The sequence below is a fragment of the Carcharhinus amblyrhynchos genome, chromosome 24, assembly GCF_965287045.1.
Source record: "Carcharhinus amblyrhynchos chromosome 24, sCarAmb.v2.hapA, whole genome shotgun sequence".
Lineage (NCBI taxonomy): Eukaryota > Metazoa > Chordata > Chondrichthyes > Carcharhiniformes > Carcharhinidae > Carcharhinus > Carcharhinus amblyrhynchos.
This window is the reverse complement of record NC_137347.1, coordinates 35,972,044-35,994,729: the sequence shown is the minus strand read 5'-3', so window position 1 is coordinate 35,994,729 and position 22,686 is coordinate 35,972,044. Positions and strand designations below refer to the sequence as shown.

Genomic DNA, 22,686 nt, shown 5'->3' with positions numbered 1-22,686 from the left:
GGGACAGATAAAGATGAATGATTTGGATCTAATTGTCCATTATAGAAAGATGGTTACTGGGAAATGCAAGGTACACAATATTTCAGACAGACAGCACGTTAAAAAGGAGCAGTGATAGTGTGGATAGGAAAGAATGAAAGGACTTTCGAGAAAAGGATCTGGCCTCAGAAGTTCATGAAGTTTTGAATCAGTAATTTAGAAATAACAAGAGTCAGCAAACACTGGTGGGAGTATTTTACAGGCCCCCCCCCGACTGTGGTTATGCTGTTGGGCAGAGCACGAAACAATAAATTATTGGAGCATTTAACAAAGTCAATGGGCGGTATTTTCCGCACAACCCCCTCCCGCGTGTTTCACCATGGCCATGGCGGTTCACCATTGCTTGCTGGTGGGATTTTTTGGTCTCGCTGTTGTCAACAGGGTTTCCCATTGAATGGACCCCTCCCTGCCGTGAAACCTGGTAGGTGTGCGCCACCAAGCGGGATGGGAAGATCCCATCAGTGTGAACGGCTGGAAAGGTCCGGTCAATGTAGCAAATGTTTAAAGATCATTTATTAGTGTCACAATTAGGTTTACATTAACACTGCAATGAAGTTACTGTGAAAATCCCTTAGTCGCCACACTCCGGCGCCTGTTCGGGCACGCTGAGGGAGAATTTAACATGGCCAATGCAACCAGCACATCTTTCAGACTGTGGAAGGAAACTGGAGCACCCGGAGGAAACCCACGTGGACATGGGAAGAATGTGCAGACTCCACACAGTGACTAAAGCTGGGAATTGAACCCAGATCCCTGGCGCTCTGAGGTAGCAGTGCTAACCACTGTGCCACCCCAACACGCATTGGCAACATATTGACTGCAGCCCTTCCAAATGGAATGGTTCACTCTTCCTGGAGTGCTGATGCTATTGCAGCATGAATCATATAAACTGGGACAACTAAACTGGCAAGAGTGGTCGAAAAGATGAATTTGTGGAATATTTTTGTGATCAAATGTGTTTTGGAACCAATGAAGGATGAAGATGGGCTAATTAGTCACATTAAAGTAAACGACGCACTGAGAAATAGTGATCATAATATTCCAGGTTAAATTTGAAACTGCCATATTCTAATCACAAACAAGAATCCTAAACTTAAGCAGAACCAAATACATAGGTATGAAGGCACAGCAGGCTAAGGTTAATTGGGTAAATAGACAAAAAAGTACGATCATAAATAACCAGCAGGAAACATGTAATGAAATAATTCAACATGTCCATCAAAAATACATTTCACGAAAGAACAAAAACTCAGCAAGAAAGACAATTAGTGTCTCACTCAGGAACTTAGATATAGCATTAGATCAAAAGGAGAGGTTTACAATGTTGAAAAAAGCAATAACAAGTCTGAGGATTGAGAGTTTTTGTTTAGAAACCAGTAAAGGGCACCCAAAAACTAAAAAAGAAAAAAAAATGAGAGTAAGCTAGCCAGTAATATAAAAATCAGATTATAAGAGCTTTTATGAGTTTATAAAAAGGAGAGTAGCTAAAGTTAACATTGGTACATTAGAACCAGAGCCAGGAGAAATTATCATGGGGAATGAGAAAATGGCAGAGGTATTTTTGTGCCTATTTTCACAGTAGAAGACTCTCCCCACATCTCTATGGTTTCCTCAAAGTGCTCTGGTTTCTTCCCAGACTCCAAAGATGTGCAGGTTAGGTGGATTGGCGTTGGTAAATTGTCTCTTATTGTCACAAGAAGTGTAGGTTTCGGGAATTAACGGGGTAAATATGTGGGGCTATAGAGATAGGGCCTGGGTCGGATGTTTTGTCAGAGCTGGTGCAGCCTTGATGGGCCGAATGGTCTCCTTCTGCACTGTAGGGATTCTATGAAATAGATGGCAAACAAGAGGCTAAATAGAGTGAAGAAATTAGGGAAATTAATATTAACAGAGAAAAAAATGTAGGAGAAACTCAAGGGGCCAAAATGTGACAAAACCCTGGGATCTGGTGGCCTACAGGATCTGAAGGAGATAGCTGTGGAGATAGTGAATGCACTGGCTGTGATTTTCCATAATTCCTGGAATTTGGGAATGGTCCTATCGGATTGGAAGTTGCCAAGTGTTACTCCATTTTTCAAGTAAAGACTGAGAAAGAAACCAGCTTCTGGCCAGGCCTGTTAGCCTAATATCAGTCATTGGGAAAATTCTGAAACATATTATGAAGGAAACGTTAACACTGCACTTAGAAAAGCATAGTACAATTACAACAAATCAATACGGTTTTAGAAAGTGAAACCCTGTTTAGCAAATTTATTGGAGATTTTTGAGATTGGAACTAGCAGGATAGATAATAGGCCAAGGAAGTGGTAATGGCTGCTGTAAAGAGACAAAGTATTGGTCCTTAGTCTGAGTAAAAGGCAAATAATGAACAGCTCTGTCCAGAAGTAAATACATGGAAATCAAAATTCAGATTGGCACCTGGCAAACAACAGAGTTAAAACGAGGGAGACAATTCATGGTCTGAAACTGTTAAACTCAACTTTGAAACCCAAAGGCTAGAAAGTGCTGAACTGGAAAATGGGTTAGAATCATAGAATTCCTAATAGGAGGCCATTCGGCCCATTGAGCTTCACTGTCAACAAACCCATCCAGGCCCCATCCCTGTAACCCCATTTATTTACCCTGCTAGTCTCCCTGGTACTAAGGGGCACAGCCAATCAACTTAACCCGCACATCTTTTGAGTGTGGGAGGAAACCAGAGCACCCGGAGAAAACCCATTCAGACACTTGGAGGATGTGCAAACTCCACACAGACTGTGACCCGAGGCCAGAATTGAACGTGTATCCCTGGCACTGTGAGGCAGCAGTGCTAACCACTGTGCCACCGTGTTGCCAGCACTTTACAGCCTCCTGGAGTCCATTTCAGTTCAACAGTTTTAGATCACAACCTTTGTCACCGTTTTGTTTCTTTTTTTCTGCTAGTTTGGTTGTTTTCTCATCTTTAATTTTTATTCCTTCATTTTGCATTTGGACAGTGGCAGTCATTCACCCCTAACCTGGACATACCCTTTGGTTCTTCACTATATCCATTACCAAGTCCCCTGCATTTTGTACCTTGAAAGTTTTTGTCTTGGACTCTCTCCTGCCCTCCACCCTACCACAGACTTTCCCTTTTGCTTTTCTTCCTCCCTTCACGAGCACCCTTCATCCCTCCACCATCCCCTCCTCTCGCCGTCTCAAAAGCATTTCTAGCTTTCCTCAGGGCTGATAAAAGGTCATTGAATTCTATTTGACTGCACGCAGTCTACTGCCTGACTCACCGCAGCATCTTCTGTTTTTTACCCTTTGCTGATTTGCCCCCACACTGCTTCCAAACTTGGTGAAGAGTTCTAGGGTCGTGATGGCTCATTGGGATGGTCATTATTTGTGTAACAGATGCTGGGAAGGCCGATGCAAGGAACTGACAAGGAATCCTTGTTGGTTTTTTGACAGGGTGCCGCATATGGCCCACAGATTACGAGGCAAATTGTGGAGTTTGTCCATAATGTGTACTGCAGATCCCACATTTTATGTAAGGATAGATCAGAGACTCTCAGGAATTCTCTCTAAGAGTGAGGTGTGGCAGGTCCCAATCACCAACTTCATTCAATGTCTTTATCAATTCTATATCTGTACTGGGTATTTCTGAATGTAATCTTTAAGGAGCTTATCATCCAGAACAGAAGTTTATTTTTATTCCTTCAGGGGATGTAGACATCACTGGCTAAGCCAGCATTTATTGCCCATCCTTAACTGAACTGAGCCACCTTCCTGTCCCGTTGCAGTCCTGGTGATGCTGGTGTGAGGAGTTCCAGAATTTTGACTTGGCAACAGCGAGGGAAGAGTGATATATTTCCAAGTCAGGATGTCTGTGCGGCTTGGAGGCAAACTTACAGCTGGTGGTTTTCCCAAGCATCTTCTGCCCATCTTCTGTCCTTCTAGACAGCAGATCCTGTGCATCAGTCACGGATGGGGTGCCAATCGAGTGGGTTGCTTTGATCTAGGGGGTTTATTTATTTATTAGTCGGCTTACATTAACACTGCAATGAAGTTACTGTGAAAATCCCCTGGTGGCCACACTCCAGCGCTTGTTCCGGTACACTGAGGGAGAATTTAGCAAGGTCAATGCAGCTAACCAACAAGCTAACCCGGTGGCAACCTATTTAAGCGTGGTTGGAGACACACTCATCCAGGCAAGTGGAGAGAGTATTCCATCACATCTCTGACTTATGCCTTGTAGATGGTGGATAGTTTGCTTGATTGAGCCCCATTTCCCCAAGTCCATATCCACTCCCCAGTGACCAGCAGACAGTAATTGCAGTGTGTATGACCCACAGGATATAGCGTAGTAAATCACTAGAGTTACTTCAACAAATACCTCCTTTACTCCAACACCTCCTATAGCATCACAAAGTATGCAATACCATGGGGTTGCTAGCAAGGCAAGGACTTCTTTCTCAAAAGACTAAAGAAATTTGGCATGTCCGCCACAACTCTCACCAACTTTTACAGATGCACCATAGAAAGCATTCTTTCTGGTTGTATCACAGCTTGGTATGGCTCCTGCTCTGCCCAAGACGGCAAGGAACTACAAAGGACTGTGAATGAACCCCAATCCATCACACAAACCAGCCTCCCAACCATTGATTCTGTCTACACTTCCCGGTGCCTCTGAAAAGCAGCCAGCATAATCAACGCACCCCGGACATACTTCCCTCCACCTTCCATCAGAAAAAAGGTATAAAAGTCTGAGATCATGTACCAACCAACTGAAGAACAGGTTCTTCCCTGCTGCCATCAGACTTTTGAATGGACCTACCTTGCACTAAGTTGACCTTTCTCTACACTCTAGCTATGACTGTAGCACTATATGCTACACTCTCTCCTTTCCTTCCCTATGTACAGTTTGCCTTTTTGATATAGCACGCAAGAAAAAGTACTTTTCACTGTATCCCGATACACGTGACAATAATAAATCAAATCAAAAGTCCCCCACCAAGTCACACATCATCTTGACGGTGATAGATTCCCATTCCTTCATCAGCATCCTGGAAGGTTCTTGCTAAGAACACTGTGGCAGCGTTCTCACCTTAGGAACTGCTGGGCTTTGAGGAGAAGGTTCACTGCCCGCCCTTCCTGGGTAATGAGGGATAGGAATGATTACGGCCTCACCAGCCCTGCCATATCCCGAGATTAGAGAATAAATAAATACAATAAAGCGGAGGGGAACGATTCCTGGACAAGCAAGTTATCCTACAATAAACACCACAAGAGAGTGTTGATGAAGGATTTGTTTTTTATCCAGTGTTATTTAGGCCACGATGAATGTTGATTTTGGCACTGGCAGAATAATTAAAATTCCTGATGTGCTTTTTTCTTTCCTTTCACTAATTGGCCTTTTCCTCCCAACAAACATTTCCATAAATCACTTCAGAAACGTCAACCTCTGCTTCTCCACTCTGCCAGCGAGGGTTAAGGTAGAGTGTCAGCAATGATGATTATGGATTATTACTGTAAATCTTCAAAGGGAAGACTCATTTGTGCTGTTTGCTTGTCAGACTATTGGGATATCAAGTCACCAGCTGCAAATTTAGATGCTGCTACAGAGTGGTTCGCACAGCTGCCTTACAATGCCAGGGACCTAGGTTTGGGTCACTGTCTGTGTGGAGTCTGCACATTCTCCCTGTGTCTGCGTGGGTTTCGTCCAGGTGCTCCAGTTTCCTCCCACAGTCCAAAGACGTGCTGGTTAGGTGTATTGGCCGTGCCAAATTCTCCCTTAGTGCACTCTAGGTGCCGGAGTGTGGCGACCAGAGGATTTTCACAGTAATTTCATTGCACTGTTAAATGTAAGCCTACTTGTGACACTAATAAATTAATCTTTAAACTTTTTACTGCCAATATCACTCTTTGGGTGTCACTGGAATTTGGCATTTTGAAGCCACTGGCAGCTCATGATTAATCCCCACCCATCCCGATGAATATTTACACATTCCTGGAGACCCCCAGCACATTCTCCCAAAACACAGCAATATCCTCCTGAAGGAAACACTCACTTCATTGCAGTTTAAGTTCAAGTTTATTTATTAGTGTCACAAGTAGGCTTACATTAACATTGCAATGAAGTTACTGTGAAAATCCCCTAGTCACCACACTCTGGCGCCTGTTTGGGGTTTGCCGAGAGAGAATTTAGCATGGCCAATCCACCTAACCAGCACATCTTTTGGACTAAGAGAGGAAACCGGAGCACCCGGAGGAAACCCATGCAGACATGGGGAGAATGTGCAGACTCTGAACAGGTAGTGACCCAAGATGGGAATTGAGCCTGTGTCCCTGGCGCTGTGAGGCTGCAGCGTTAACCATTATGCCACCGTGTTAACACCAGCATTTATTGCCCATCTCAAATTGCCTTCTAGAAGCTGGTGCTGAATTATAGCAATCCGTTGATGTAGGTATTCACAGAGTGATCTAAAAGCCAAGATAACGCAGATGCTGGAAATTAGATACAAGGGGAAAAAGTTATGGAAATATTCAGCTGGTCTGGCAGCATCTGTGGAGAGACAAACTGAGTTAACGTTTCAGATCAATGATCTATCATCAGGACTGAGAAATGTTGGTAATGTAATAGGTTTGTGGTTGAGGGGGGGTTGTGGTCTGTGAAAGGCAGGAGCGACTGAATAGCAAAAACAACAGATGGTAAAGAGCCAAAGGAGACTCTAACGTGACAAGAAAAGATGCTGAGGTTGTGACTAAAGGAGTTTCTAAGTTTATTGATTAGTGTCACAAGTAGGCTTGCATTAACACTGTAATGAAGTTACTGTGAAAATCTCCTAGTCACCACGCTCCGGCACCTGTTCGGGTACACTGAGGGAGAATTTAGCACGGCCAATGCACCTAATCAGGAGACTTTGCACTGACAGTGACCCTAACTGGGAACTGATTGCAGATCCCTGGTGCTGTGAGGCAGTAGTGCTAACCATTGTGCCCATCCAGTGTTGAGTAGCAGAATTCTGACTAACCACTGTCCAAAAGCCAAAAGAGGAGAAATTATCAGGACAGGCTTTTAATGATTGATGGTCATTGTAAGGTGAATAAATGAGACCCAATCAAATTCCTGTTGCTGATGTTCTTTTTCTCGTTTTCCGACGGGGAAGTGGAAACCTTCTCCACACAGCTGCTTAATGGCTCAGTTTGAATTCAGAATGTGTCGGAATGGTAAACGGAGACCACAACGTGAGAATGATAGCATAGTGGTTACATTACTCAGCTAGTAAGCCAAGCGCCTGGGCTAATGATCAAGGTACGTGAGTTCAAATCCTACCAGGGAGCTAAGGAATTCAAATTCAGTTAATTAAATAAATCTGGAACAAAAAGCTAGTCTTAGGAATAGTGTCCACCAAAATGTTGCAGAAAAAAATTCATCTGGTTCAAAATGCCCTTTATTGAAAGGAATCTGTTCTCACCCAGTCTGGCCTGTGTGTGGCTACAGCCTCACCGCAGTGGGGCCTAAAATGATCTTAAATGGCCTAAGCAGGTTGGTCACCAGCAAACCTGCTTTGTCGCTAAGATCAAGCGCATGATCAAGTCCAAGAACAGGCGTGATGCCTTTTCTTGTCAGCGTGGGTCTTGTATGATTCTCTCATGGGACCATGAGTTGGATTCAATGACTTACTTGTGTGATAGGCAGAATGTATTTCTGACTTCACAGCAGCGCTCTGTGAGTGTGAATCCCACTTGTATTTGTACTGCATAGTAGCAGCGTTAAGAGAGATAATTCACTTGTTGTCCAACATTTTGAGACACCGTGCCCTTCCAGGGTAATGTGGGGTAGAGTGGGTACTGGAAGTGGAAGCCTGAGTGTTGCGCTGTATGCAGCAAGCAGTGATCTGAACAGATTGGTCTTTAATGCATCCGACTCCAGCATGGTGAACAAATTGAGCGGGGGCCTATTTACAAGGTAACTGATAAGACATGTGGAAGCTAATTTCCTATCTTATCTATGACTGGTTCTGCACAACTCAGCAGACTGGCTGGTGGAGTTACTGTAAACACTTCTGAGCAAATCTGAACGTGTTGAAGGATATCTTCACAAAGCAACATAGGAATTAGGAGCACAAGGAGGCAAGTTCAGCCCTTTGAGCCTGCTCCACCATTCAGTCAGATTGTGGCTGATCTCTCCCTGGTCTCAAATCCACCCTCCACCTGGTCCCCATATCAAATCAGCTCTCTTTCCTCACTGTGCTCATCGAGAAATCTGCCAGTGCGTTCACTATTATCATCTACTGCAAACCTACCTTCACCGGTCAATATATACAAAGAACAAAGAAAATTACAGCACAGGAACAGGCCCTTCAGCCCTCCAAGCCTGCACCGACCAAGCTGCCCGGCTGAACTAAAACCCTCAAACACACTAAGATGCCTACGGTTCCACACACTATCAGATTGGCCTTATCAGCAAGCTTGTAAATAGGGTCCGAGCTGTTTTCTCACCATTCAGGCTTGATGCTGAAATTGGTCATATCATAGAATCCCTACAGTGCGAAGAGGCCATTTAGCCCATCGAGTCTGCACCATCCACAATCCCACCCAGGTCCTATCCCCAGAACTCCACATATTTACTCTGCTAATTCCCCTCAGGGGCAATTTAGCATGGCCAGTCAACCTAACCCACACCGCTTTGGATTGTGCAAGGAAACCAGAGCACCCGGAGGAAGCCCACGGGGAGAATATGCAAACTCCACACACTGACCCAAGCTGGGAATTGAACCTGGGTCCCTGATGCCGTGAGGCAGCGATGTTAACCACTACTCCACCCTGCCATCCAAGCTCTAGGAATTAACACTGACAACTGATGCAAGATTACCAATCAGGCTCACTTACACAAGTTAGAAGCCTTACATATTCACACACAGCACTGTCCTTTGCAGACAGAGGGAATGTGCACACACACTGTGCCTTTTTAACTAAACAAAATAGGTGATACCCCACTATTCCCTCCTTCACTCCCCATGACCATGGCTCAACCAATCAGATGTCAACCTGCCAACTGTCAGTTAACTGGTGCATTCTCCATGGTAACACCTCCACCAATCAGAGTCCACTCGCCAACCAATCAGCACTCAGTCCTCACACAGCATAAATGACTGTTCCCTTTGCAATTTGATATTCTTGTGATTTGTCCGAATCGTACCAGACTAAAAGCTTCAACAGCATATATCTTTTTGCAGCAATACTCAAGTTCTGTACCATCAAAAGATCATATCTGTTCTTAAGACTGGCGGACATTATGCAGTGTGGTCCCCAGGGGTCTTTGTAAAGACCATTAATAGCCCAGACCTAGGTGCATGGGGCACAAGTTCAAAATTTGTGAATCACACAAAACTTTCAGGGAGAGAATCATAGAATCCATGCAGTGCAGAAGGTGGCCATTTGGCCCATCAGGTCTGCACTGACCCTCCAAAGAGCAATGCACCCAGGCCCATTCCCATAACTCATTACCACAAACCAGTGCATCCATCATAACTAATCAGCTACACACTAAGGATCAATTTAGCATGGCCAATCCATTTAACCTGCACATCTTTCGGCTGCGGAAGGAAACCCAGAACACCCGGAGGAAACCCATGGAAACATATGGAGAATGTGCAAACTCTACACAAACAGTTACCCGAGGCCAGAATTAAATCTGGGTGCAGTGAGGCAGCAATGCTAACTAACTCCTCGCTGGCAGATAATGGTTATTTAAATTTTGGAATTGTAACTGCAAACACATTTTCATAAGGTATGAATGCAAGTCAAATGGTGGCTTTTTCTTCCATTTTCTGACCTATTAGTAGTCATGTGGACTGTGAGGAGATACGGTAGACTACAAGAGGACACAGACAGGCGAGTGGGACAGGCGGATCAATGAAACTTAATACTGAGGAATGTGAAGTGATTCATAGGTAGGAAAAAATAAATACAACTCCAAAGAGAATGCAGGAGCAGTGAGAAATGAATTTAAGAGCGGAAGTAGCAGCATAGTGATATTGCCACTGGGCTAGCAATCCAGAGACCAGGGGATCTGGGGACCTGGGTTCGAATCCCACCAAATATAAATTCATTAAAAATTTGGAATCAGAAGTCTAGTGATGACCATGAAACATTGCCGAAAAAATCCCATCTGGTTCACTAACATCCTTTAGGGAAGGAAACCTGCTGTCCTTAGGTGGTCTGGCCAAATGTGACTCCAAACCCACAAGAATGTGGTTGGCTCTTTAATGGCCTGTGAAATGGCTTGGCAAGCTGCTAGTTCATGATAAATTAGGGATGAGCAACAAATGCTGGCCCAGCCAGCGCTGTCCACATCCCAGCAATGAGCGGAAAAAATACATACGCTCAAATAATTGAAGGAGGCGGGACAGATTGAGAAAGTGGTTTACAAACTACACAGGTTCCTAACTTTAACAAAAGGACCATGTAATATAAAAGTAAGAACGAGATATAAATCTTCATAAATCACATAAATCCAGTTCTGGGCCACACTTTCAAACAGATGCTTTGGAGGGACTTTTTTTTATTAATTTATGGGACACAGACATCGTTGCCTGGCCAGCGTTTATTGCCCATCCCTGGTCACCCTTAGCCAGGCCATTTCAGAGGCAGTTGAGAATCAACCACATTGCTGTGGCTCTGGAGTCACATGTAGGCCAGACCAGGTAAGGATGGCCAATTTCCTTCCCTAAAGGAGATTAGTGAATCAGATGGGTTTTTCCAATAATCGACAATGGTTTCATGGCCATCAGTAGATTCATAATTCCAGATATTTTTTATTGAACTCAAATTTCACCAGCTGCCATGGCGGGATTTGAACCTGATTCCCCTGAACATTAGCTGATTTTCTGGATTAATAGTCTAGCGACAATACCACTGGGCCATCACCTCCCCATGCAGACAAGATTCCCGGGAATGGTTCCAGGCATGAAGAATTGCAGTTGTCTGGATGGATTAGAGAGGTTGGGGCCATTTTCTTTGGAGAAGGAAAGGTTGAGAGGGAACCGGGAGGGGTCTGAACAGCGTCAATAAGGAGAGATTATTCCCATTGGTGAGAGGATTGAGAATGGGGGTGTGGGGGGGTGGCGGTAGAGAAATAATTTAATGCAAATGGCTAAAAAAAAGGCAATAGCGACATGAGGAGAGCCAATGAGTGATTAGGATCCAGAATGCACTGCCTGAGTGTGCGGTGACAGATTCAATCCAGTCTTTAAAAGAGAACGGGATAATTATCCAAAGGGAAAAGGTTTACAGGGCTATAAGGGGAAAAGCAGGGAATGGGAGTTACTATTTCTGAGGCTGCTGTAATCATTTCTTAATTTATATGACCCTTGACCTCAATTCCATCTTCCCAGACTATCCCGATATTCCCTGATTCCCAAAAATCGATTGAGGTCTACCTGGAAGATACTCAGCAGCTGAGCAGCCACTGGGAAGAGATTCCCAAAGATTTACAATCCTTGGAGGGAAAACATTTCAAATCTGTCTTAAATAGCTCATACCCTTCTGAGACTGTGACCCCCCCCCTCCCACGTTCTTGACTTCCCACTCAGGGGAACATTTCCTCGCCATCTACACCAGTCGGAGCTCTCAAGGATTTTATACGTCGCAATGGGATGGCCTCTCACTCTTCCAAATTCACTCAAACGGCATTGGTTGGCCTGGGCTCTGTCGTAAACGGGACTTACCAACGAACAGGTGTTATTCCAATCTGCCACTTTGGAAGCAACCGTGTTGCTGTGTTTCCGGCGGATGATACTCTCGGTCGCACTGACGTAGCTCCGATGTGGCGCAGTTTCTGACACGAGGCTGCTTTTAAACTCCGTCGAGTCCAGAGAATTTGAAAAGTTATTCACCCTCTTTGTGTACCCGTCAGTTAAGATTGCTCTGGCGCTGCTGTTCCGCTCGGCCGCCTCGTTTGAGACGGGCGTACGGTTTCCTTTCCTTACAGTCACTCTGGAGAAGTCCAGGCCAGGATCGTTCTCGTGCTTGGAGAAGTCTGCCTGGGCTGCGGCACGACTGTTCCTCCACGAAACCCTCTCCAGTGGATCCACGGATAGAGCTTTAGGTTCTGCTTCTGCTGGGCTGTCTGTGTAATACCTCCGCCTCGCCGTGTAGGAACCCATACTGCTGTCATCATCTGTACATTCCAGAGATTTGATTGTAATATTGCTGCTTACTGACAGCTCCGACACTGACTCAGTTTCATCGTCATCGCTACTGTCCGAATCTGATGGCTTCATAATGATATCGCTTCTCCTGATTGATATTTCGTACGGAATACTAATATTGCTCCTTTGTAAAGGCATTTCACCTGAACTGATGGTGATATTGCTTGTGGAAGTGTGCTTTTCCTTTGGCATTGCAGAGTTGTTGACCCTTTGAAAAGGCAGTTCTGATGGAGGTATTGTGATGCTACTGGTCACTTTGTTTGGCACAGTTTTTGGTGATAGCCTGCGCTCGCCGGCACTTGGCTCTATTCCAGTCGTCATCACTTCCTTCTTGTCTATGGCGATGATCGCAGGCTTAATAATTGCTTTGGATCTCAACCCCTCTCTGGGGCTACAAACCCTCTTCAGCTCCGGGCCTGGGTTTTGATTCAGACTCACGTCCTCCGACGCAATGGCTTCCGTGTGTTTATATCTGATTGGCTCTCCCTCTGCGATACTTTTGGTCTCTGTGTTCTCCACACCCATGTCCTGGGACTTTGACGAGTACAAGTACCTTGACCTGCGGGGTCTCGCCGTCACGGCTGTAACTTCCGCCGCGATTTCGGGCTCTTCGTGCGTTGGCAGTTTCTCCGTGGTCTTTGGCGCAGCCGATTCGCCGCCAAGTGGTGCTTCAACCAGGGAGGCGCTCTTGGACTCACTGTTGGACGTTGGGGAAGATGTGCGGCTCCTGTAAGAGGGGACCGTTCCGTTCAAAAGGCTAGCAGTAGAACCCGTGGACAGGGAGTCCTCGCCAGAATCGTTAACCTCTTCTTTAGCCAGGATGTTCTCGCTCTCAGAGTTGTGTAAATCGCTGAGAGACCTTCTGGGTCTTTCGGGAAGTGCCGTGGGCTGCTCCAAATCACCAGTGTGTCGAGATGCTTTCTCTGCTTTACTCTTTGGCCCGTTCTCACTCTGTTTGCTCTGGGTGCCCCAGGGTCTCTTTGCGCTGCTCTCATTGGCTGCTGGAGGGTAACGGCTCAGCACTGATGGGGGCTCCCTGGTTTTCTTAAGCTTCTCTGGATGCAGATCCTGATCTTTGTGCGCGGAGCTAAGGCTGCTCACCGCTTTATCTTCGGACTTCTTTTCACTGGAAGCGGCGGTCCTTGGGTTTGAAGAGGTTCGCTGGAACCTCCGACCGGCGGTGGGGCTGAGTGGGCGCCTGTAACCTTTCCCCAAATTATCGTCCTCCAGCAGCAAGTCCCTGTTTCGCATTTTCTCCCTCTGCGACCGTGGCTGATACAGAGCCTCGGGATTCTTCTCTTTCAGGACCTGCGTCTCTGCTGCAATGCTTTTGTATTTGACTTTGTCCTGTCGAGATCTAACCCGGATCTCCTGGTACGCGCTCTCGCCATTTTCTAAGACTTTGGTCTTTGCCATTTGCAATTTCATCTCCTCGACCTGATCGGCCAGTACCTTGGCTTTATTCTGCTCGCTCAGAAACCTCTCCTGTAACTCATTGTGCTTTGCCTCTGTCTTCTTCAGGTCCTCCTCCACCTTCTCCAGCAGTTTCAGACGCTTCTTCAACCTTTCAATTTCCTGAGTGAGATCCTTAATTTTGTTGTCCTCCTGACCCTCTTGGCCCCCTTTGTTTCTGAGTGTGACGCTGTGCGTCATATTTAGCGAGTCAAACCCTTTCTTTGCAAGGTTGCCTTTGGACGACAGGCCAGTTGTCATGTTTTCCTCGATCCTCAGGTCGCCTCGGTCCCCTGGATAATGATACGTTTTCTCGTTGACGTTGGTCCTGAGATTTGAGGTGTTCCGGCTTTGATCGGCCACGTTTATCTTGTTGTTCTGTTCCAGTTTCTTGGTCAGGTCCTGGATGACTTGTTCATTTTGCTTCAACGTTTCGCTCATGGTCTTCCTCTCCTCGGCCAATATGACCGTGATGGACTTTAGCTTCTCCAGCTCCTCGATGATGTTCTTCTCCGACCTGTCAAGCCGGCTCTCTGACGATTCCAGCTCCTTCACCCTGGCTCGCAGGACCTCCAGTTCCGTGATCAGCTTCTTGGTGAGGTTCTTCTCTTCGTTCAGGCTGAGGCACAGTTGGGTGCAGTCTGACTTGCTCTTACTGAAGGCTTCTTCCAGTTTCTCCAGCTCCGCCATTCGCTCCTGCAGTTTCTCGATCTCCACCTTGAGGTCCTCGCTCAGCTGGACCTCGGCTTCCAGTTTCTCTTTCAGGCTCCTGCACATGTCCTCCGCCTTCCTCACCTCCTCGTCCTTCCCCTCGATGGTGAGTACCCTCTTGCGGAGGATGTCCACCTCGCTCAGCAGGCTGGAGTTGCTGCCCTCAGCTTGGATGACCTTATCCTGCAGGTCCATTAACTCGTCCTCCGTCCGATGTAAAGTCCTGGTGGCCTCCTCTAGCTCGTCAACGCGGCGCCCCAAGCTGGTCAGCTTCAGACGCAGCTGCCGGGCTGAAGTCTCTTTGAGGCTCATTGTATCTGTCATTTCCCCTCCTTCAGGAAGGCAGAGATCGAGGGATGGGGGGTTAAGGGAAGGGGGGGAAAGGATTTATTTCTCTTCTACGTCCTTTTCCCTCCCTCCTTTGGGCATTTATGCACCGTCCCTTCTTGCCCCTGGACCTTATTTCTTCTGTCCCCCCCAAAAGGTCCTCCAGCAAAATGTTCAGTTCTGTGTTAACCTCTTCTTCCTCTGCCTTTGAAATACTCTTTTGCGATTCAAAAGCATCTTAACCTGTTAAAAAAAACAGAAGACATTTGAGAAACCTTGCCAGGGTAGTTCCTGCAGTTTTAATTAACAAACGCTCACTGTAATTATCTCAAGTCAGATGTAGACTTGTTCACAACCCCTCGAGAATAGACAGTCACTGTCAATTCTCTCCACGATTTGTCTGATGAATGAAGCCCAATCCATTACGCAAACCAGCCTCCCATCCTCTGTCTCTGTCTACACTTCCCGCACTCTCAGAAAAGCAGCCAGCGCAATTAAGGACCCCGCGCACCCTGGACATTCTCTCTTCCAGCTTCTTCCCTTGGGAAAAAGTTACAAAAGTCTGAGGTCACGTACCAACCGGCTCAAGAACAGCTTCTTCCCTGCTGCTGTCAGACTTTTGAATGGACCTACTTGCACTAAGTTGATCCTTCTCTACACCTTAGCTATGACTCTAACACTACATTCTGCACCCTCTTGTTTCCTTCTTTATGAATGGTATGCTTTGTCTGTATAACACGCAAGAAACAAGACTTTTCACTGTATTCTGACGCATGTGACAATAATAAATCAAATCAAATCAAATATCGGCTGGATGCAGCACTTGGGGCGAATGGGATCGAAGGTTATGAGGAGAAAGCAGGATTAGGCTATCAAGTTGGATGATCAGCTATGATCGTAATGAATGGTGGAGCAGGTTCGAAGGGCCCAATGGCCTCCTCCTGCTCTTGTCTTCTATGTTTCTCTGCAGGATAGCAATCAAGAGCAGCAACTCTGGCCTATTCTTCCTCTTTGTGGCTTTGGGGTAGTGTGAACAATCGACAAGTTGGGCAAGTCCAAAATCCAATTCTTCTCCCTTCCCTCCAACACTTTACCACAGTCCAGCTTCCCGGCAGGAATTGTATTTCCCTGTTCTCTGAGCCAGCCATCCTTTGTGTGAGACTTTGACAGCTTGTGCTCTATTATTGGTCATTTGTTCCCCCACCAGGTATTGGGTAGAAACCTACTTACAGTGAGGTGAGCTGAGGTGAGATTATCAACCCACTCGCCAGGCCTAATGACTGAAAGATTCCATTTCCCAGTCCACTGCAGCACCCAGTCAAGCATCTTGCGATGCTTCGGAGAAAATAGCACTGGGTTTGACTCCTAAGTTGATTTTGGTAGCAGAGTGGTTAGCACTGCTGCCTCACAGGTTCAATTCCAGCCTCGGGTCACTGTCTGAGTGGAATTTACAAGTTCTCCCCGTGTCTGTGTGGGTTTTCCTCCAGGTGTTCCAGTTTCCTCCCACAGTCCAAAGGTGTGCAGGTTAGGTGGATTGGCCATGCTAAATTGCCCCTTAGTGTCCGGGGGACTTAGCAGAATAAATACATGGGGTTATGAGGATAGGGCCTGGGTGGGATTGCTGTCAGTGCAGGCCCAAATGGCCTCCTTCGGCACTGTAGGAATTTTGTGTTGCTGAGGTATTGGACAGAATAATATTATGTGCTTCATTGCAACAAAAAGTCCCAAAGCCTTTAATAATGTGTGACAAGATGATTCATTTGTAATCCAAATAGACCTTTGATATGTTTTCTAAGTTAGTAAAACTTTTACAGTTTCTGTCTTAATTTGACTGATTAAATCCAAAATAGATAAATAAAAAGAAACTCATTTAAGTCAGGGAATCTTTTCTTCAGAGTGTTATTGATGTTACCTTTGAAAAACGCTTTCCATTTTTTTAAGAATTGAAGAAGTCCAAGATAAGCCTATTTGGATCATTGTAGCTCATTACTTAATACCTGCTAGTATGAACCTTCTGGGCTGAATGGCCTGTTCCTATCCTGCCAATACCATAGAATCCTAAATTCCATTGTATGGAACAGCCACATGCGGCACTGTACAGTATTCTGTAGTATTGATAGTACAGAAACCGAGCGGTCGGCTCAGAAGGTCCATGCCAGTATTTATGTTCCAACATAGAACATAGAACATTACAGCGCAGAACAGGCCCTTCGGCCCACGATGTTGCACCGACCAGTTAAAAAAACAATGACCCACTAACCTAAACCAATCCCTTTTCGTCCATAAACCTATCCACGGATCTCTTAAACGCCCCCAAACTAGGCACATTTACAACTGCAGCAGGCAGGGCATTCCAATCCCTCACCACCCTCTGGGTAAAGAAACTACCCCTGACATCCGTCCTATAACTACCCCCCCTTAATTTAAAGCCATGCCCCCTCGTGCTAGCATTCTCCATCCGAGGAAAAAGGCTATCACTATCCACCCTATCTAAACCTCTAATCATCTTATATGTTTCAATAAGATCCCCTGTTAGCCGCCTTCTTTCTAGCGAAAACAACCCCAAATCCCTCAGTCTCTCCTCATAGGACCTCCCCTCCATACCAGGCAACATCCTGGTAAACCTCCTCTGCACCCTCTCCAAAGCCTCCAACATCCAGTTGAGACACCTCCCATCCCTCTTCCACTGACCCCATCAGCATTCACAGAATTGTTACAGCAGAGAAGGAGGCCATTCTGCCCATCATGTCCTCGCTGGCTTTCCATTCCCTGTATCCCCGCATATTACTTGAATAGAAACAATCTAAATGTCTAAGTGTCAAGAGTCTAAGTGAGTGGGCAAGGGTCTGGCAAATGGAGTACGATGCTGGTAAATGTGAGGTCATCCATCTTGGTAGGAATAACAGCAAAATGGACTATTATTTAACTAGGTAAGATGACAGGTCTCTGACAGGTCTCTGTCATCTTGCCTTTCTTTTATCAGTGGGCATCCCTCCAGCCCCAAGGGACCTGACAGGCCTCCCTGGCCTCTGGGCCAGATGGGCTTTTCTGACAATCGACAATGGTTTCATGGTCATCGGTAGATTCTTAATTCTAGATATTTTATTCCACAATTTGCCATGGGGGGGTTCGAACCCGGGCCCCTAGAACATGAGCTGAGTTTCTGGATTAATGGACTAGCGATAACACCAGGAGGCCATTGCCTCCCTAAAGAGAGACCATGATGGAAAGCTCCACCAGTACACACTGAAGGACATCCTCAAACCTGAGTACAATCCGCCTCTCTCCTCACAAACGCAAATTACTGCGGGTGCTGGAATCTGAATCCAAAAGAGAAAAGGCTGGAAAATCTCAGCAGGTCTGGCAGCATCTGTAAGGAGAGAAAAGAGCTGACGTTTCGAGTCCTGATGACCTTCTGTTAGAACTACTGCTTCTCTCTTCCTCTCAGCTACTGAATAATAATAGCAAGGGGAACTAAAGAGGTAATGTTCTGAAATAACGCCTCGCTTTAGGTACAGAACCTGATTATTCCTGTTCCAGCTGCCGTTCTAACGGGCAATGATGATGACAAATCAGTCCACAAAAAAATGTTAGTACATTTTTAGATGTCCCACATAAAGTTTTAATGGCCAGCTGAGATATATTCCTACAGCATCTCATTGATCACTCTGTTCAGTGACACTGAATTCCTCTCTGACAAACTGCTGATTTGTCAGAACTTGTAATGAATTGGAGCTTTAGGCAGCTGGTGTTTTACGACTCTACAGGCAAGCACTGCCTTAATCAGTTTTCTTGTATAGATCAGGGCCACCTTGCTAATACAGAGCTGTCTCCCTGCATGTGAGGGGAGAGTGACTGTCCTTGACGACAAGACGGCACGATGGCACAATGGTTAGCACTGCTGCCTCACAGCGCCGGGGACCCGGGTTCAATTCCAGCCTCGGGTGATTGTCTGTGTGGAGTCTGCATGTTCTCCCTGTGTGGGTTTCCTCCAGGTGCTCCGGTTTCCTCTCACAGTCCACAAAGATGTGGGGGGGGGAGGTTAGGTGGGTTGGCCATGCCTAAATGCAGTAAGAAGTCTCACAATGCTGGGTTAGAGTCCAACCAGTTTATTTGATAGTAATCTCACAAGCTTTCGGAAAGGTGTTCCTTCGTCAGCTGTGTGGAACCTATGGTTGGAAAGTGAGGCAAGGGGGAAACAGACATAGAACAGATCAGTTTCAGTTTCGGACTGTGGGAGGAAACCGGAGCTCCTGGAGGAAATCTACACAGACACGGGGAGAATGTGCAAACTCCACACAGACTGTGACCCGAGGCTGGAATCTAAGCCAGGTCCCTGGTGCTGTGAGGCAACATTGCTAACCACTGTGTCACCGTGCTGCCTTTTTGAGGCATTGCTGGACTGGATAGGTCAACGAGTGCAGGGGTTTCTGAGTGGACTGGGCTTGATGATTGCTTTTGGTGCTGAGGTATTGATTTCCTTCAGCTCGCCATTGTTCAATGACTGGTTTCCACCTCAGCTGACGGAACACTGCTCCAAACAGCATCACGTGTCTTTTCTTATTGGGAATACTGCCCAGAACATTTCCTTCAAAGGCTAAAGAGTAGGATAGTTTGTTGGTTTGCGAATGGAACCAGCTTGAGACCTCAAATTTATCTACAGAACAATGCTCGAGGCTGAACGGTAACAATGCAGAAGGAGGCCATTCAGTCCATTGGGTTTGTGTTGATTCTCTGCAAGAAACAAGTCACCTAATTCCACTCCCTGACTTTTTCCTGTAATCTTACATTAATTTTCTTCCTGCATGATATCCAGAAAACCAAAGAAGAGAGACAGAGTAATGGATTAGAAGCAACTGTGGATACTTGTGAGAAAAGGGGAAAGCAACTGAAGTATCAAGAATGCCAATCAGAATGAGATTCCAGTGAGATTTTTTACAAAATATGGATAGCTTTTCTATCATATGTACAACTGGCACAAGTTCAGAGGGAAGAATTCTTGGCAGCCAGAAATTTCCAAAGTCAATTCCACTTTGGCCTTTTCTTGTTTCATAATTTGAAATATATGAAGAGTGATTCAAGTTTTAAGTCAGTTTTCCAGCTCACCTGCTCAGTCTTGTACACCAGCATTTGATCAACCACCAAACAATGTGCACAATTTCTAATCAGCCTTGAGTTTGTTACAATTGAGACTACGCCAGAACTTCTTAAGATCCCAAAGAAGACTTTTTCATCGCACTTTACGCTATCACAGGGCATCTCAACAGACGCTGAGATACTTTCAGAGTGTAGTCACTTTTGCAATGTAGGAATCACAGCTGCACAAAGCAAGATCCCACAAACCGTGACGTGGCAATGATCTGATGGCCACCACTTGTGATATTAATTGAGGGATACTTTGAGGGTCGTGAATGAAATCCAGTCCATCATGTAAATCAACCTCCCATCCATTCACTCTGCACTTCCCGCTGCCTTGGAAAAGCAGCCAGCATAATCAAGGACCCCACGCACCCCGGACGTTCTCTCTTCCATCTTTTTCCATGGGGAACAAGATACAAAAGCCCAAGGTCATGTACCAATCGACTCAAGAACAGCTTCTTCCCTGCTACCACCAAATTTTTGAATGGACCTACCATATATTAGTCTGATCTTTCTCTACACCCGAGCTATGACTGGAACACTATAGTCTGCACCCTCTCCTTTCCTTTTTCCTATGTACCTAATGAAAGGTGTGCTTTGTTTGTATAGCACGCAAGAAACAATACTTTTCACTCTATACTATTGATTTCATTTATTGTCACATGCATTAGTATACAATGAAAACATTGTTTCTTGCTATATAGATAAAACATACTGTTCATAGGGAAGGAAAGGAGAGAGAAGGAGAGAGTGAAGAATGTAGTGTTACAGTCATAGCTAGGGTGTACAGAAAGATCAACTTAATATACAGTAGGGTCCATTCAAAAGTCTGATGTCTGCTTTTGGGACAATTGGTACTAATACATGCAACAATATTAAATCAAATCAAAACTAAATAATTATTGCTCACTGTGGATAACGCCTTTGGTTTTCAAAGCAATGCCGCTGGACCTTGTACACGCACACAAGCAAGCAAACAGGGCCCTGGTTTACACTCTCATGTGAAAGGTGGCATCTCTGACAATGCAGCTCTCTCTCAGGACTGCACTGAAGTGCCCTCTAGCCCTTGAAGCCAGAACCCTTCACCTCAAGAATACTACCAACTGGGTGACGGTGGACATGCACAATAATAAAGACGACATAATTTGCAAGCACTTTTCTGACATGTAAACAACATTTAATAGGCTCACTGTTGATCTGATAGTAATCTCAAATCTACAACCCCCCTATTCCCAATAATCTATCACCCCCTTGCTTACCAAGAATGTTCAAATGGTCAGTGGATAGGCATATGGATAACATTGGAATAGTTTAGGTTAGAGGGTCATTAGATTGGTTCCACTGGTTGGCGCAACATCGAGGGCTGAAGGGCCTGTACTGCGCTGGAATGTTCTATGTTCTCAGAATCTATCCACCTCTGCTTTAAAAATATTCAAAGTCTCTGCTTCCACCAACTTTTCAGGAAGAGTGTTCCAAAGCCTCACAATCCTCAGAGAAAGAAATTCACCTTATTTCAGTTCTAAATGGGTGACCCCCTTATTTCTAAACAGTCACCCCTAGTTCTAGATTCTCCCACAAGCGGAAACATCCTCTCCACATCCACCGTGTCAAAATCCCTCAGGATCTTAAATGTTTCAATCAAATCGCTTCTTTACTCTTCTAAACTCCAACGGATACAAGCCTAGTCTACTCAACCTTTCCTCACAAGACAACCCTCCCATTCTGGGTATGAACCTGGTAGATCTTTACTGAACTGCTTCCAAATCCTTTTACATCCTTTATTACGTAAGGTTATATAAAATTTACCAGGATGTTGCCTGGTATGGAGGACATTAGCTATGAGAAGAAATTGGAGAAACTTGGTTTGTTCTCACTGGAGTGACAGAGGTTGAGGGGCGACCTGATAGAAGTCTACAAGGTTACGAGAGGCATGGAAAGAGTGGATAGTCAGAAGCTTCTTCCCGGGGGCAAAAAGTCAATTACTAGGGGGCATAGGTTTAAGGTACAAGGAGTAAGGTTTAAAAGATATATATGAGGCAGATTTTTCACACAGAGAGTGGTAGATGCCTGGAACTCATTGCTGGGGGAGGTGGTGGAAGCAGATATGGTAGTGACTTTTAAGGGGCGTCTTGACAAGTACATGAATGAGATGGGAATAAAGGGATATGGTTCCTGGAAGGGTAGGGGGTTTTAGTTAAGTCGGGCAGCATGGTAGGTGCAAGCTTGGAGGGCCGAAGGGCCTGTTCCTGTGTTGTCATTTTCTTTGTTCTTTGTGTGCACAGTTCTCTGGGTGTGGTCTCACTAATGCTCTAACTGAAGCATAACCTCCCTACTTGTGTATTCAATTTCCCTTGCTTTAAATTGTAGAATCCTGGCAGTGCAGGAGGCGGCCATTCGGCCCATCGAGTCTGCACCGACAACAATTCCGCCCCAGACTCTTATCCCCACACCCCTACACATTTACCCTGCTAATCCCTCTAACCTACATATCCCAGGACACTAAGGGGCAATTTACCCTGGCCAATCAACCGAACCTGCACATTGGACTGCGGGAGGAAACTGGAGCACCTGGAGGATACCCACACAGACATGGGGAGAATATGCAAACTCCACACAGACAGTGACCCAAGCTGGGAATTGAACCCAGGTCCCTGGCGCTGTGAGGCAGCAGTGATAACCACTGTGCCGCTCTCCGTTTTGTGATAACGTTCTATTTGCCTTCCTGGCTTTCTTTGCACTGGAATGAGTAAGAGGGCATTTTCCTTTTGGTCAGTGCGCTAGAAACGGCAAGGACCCTTCCCCCTGGTGGGATCTTCCAGTCCTGTTGGAGGTGATTCCC

The 22,686-nt window shown here is 45.7% G+C and overlaps 1 protein-coding gene across 3 annotated transcripts in view; it reads right to left on the bottom strand.

The window, feature by feature from the left end:
* Positions 1–22,686, bottom strand: part of luzp1 (leucine zipper protein 1) — a 143,754-nt gene that overhangs the window by 14,177 nt on the left and 106,891 nt on the right. For all 3 annotated transcript variants that reach the window (XM_080211511.1, XM_080211513.1, XM_080211512.1), the window contains exon 2: positions 11,736–14,951. In XM_080211511.1, coding sequence (XP_080067637.1) covers positions 11,736–14,705 — 2,970 coding nt within the window. In that variant the 5' untranslated portion in view covers positions 14,706–14,951. The remainder of the gene's footprint in view (positions 1–11,735; positions 14,952–22,686) is intronic.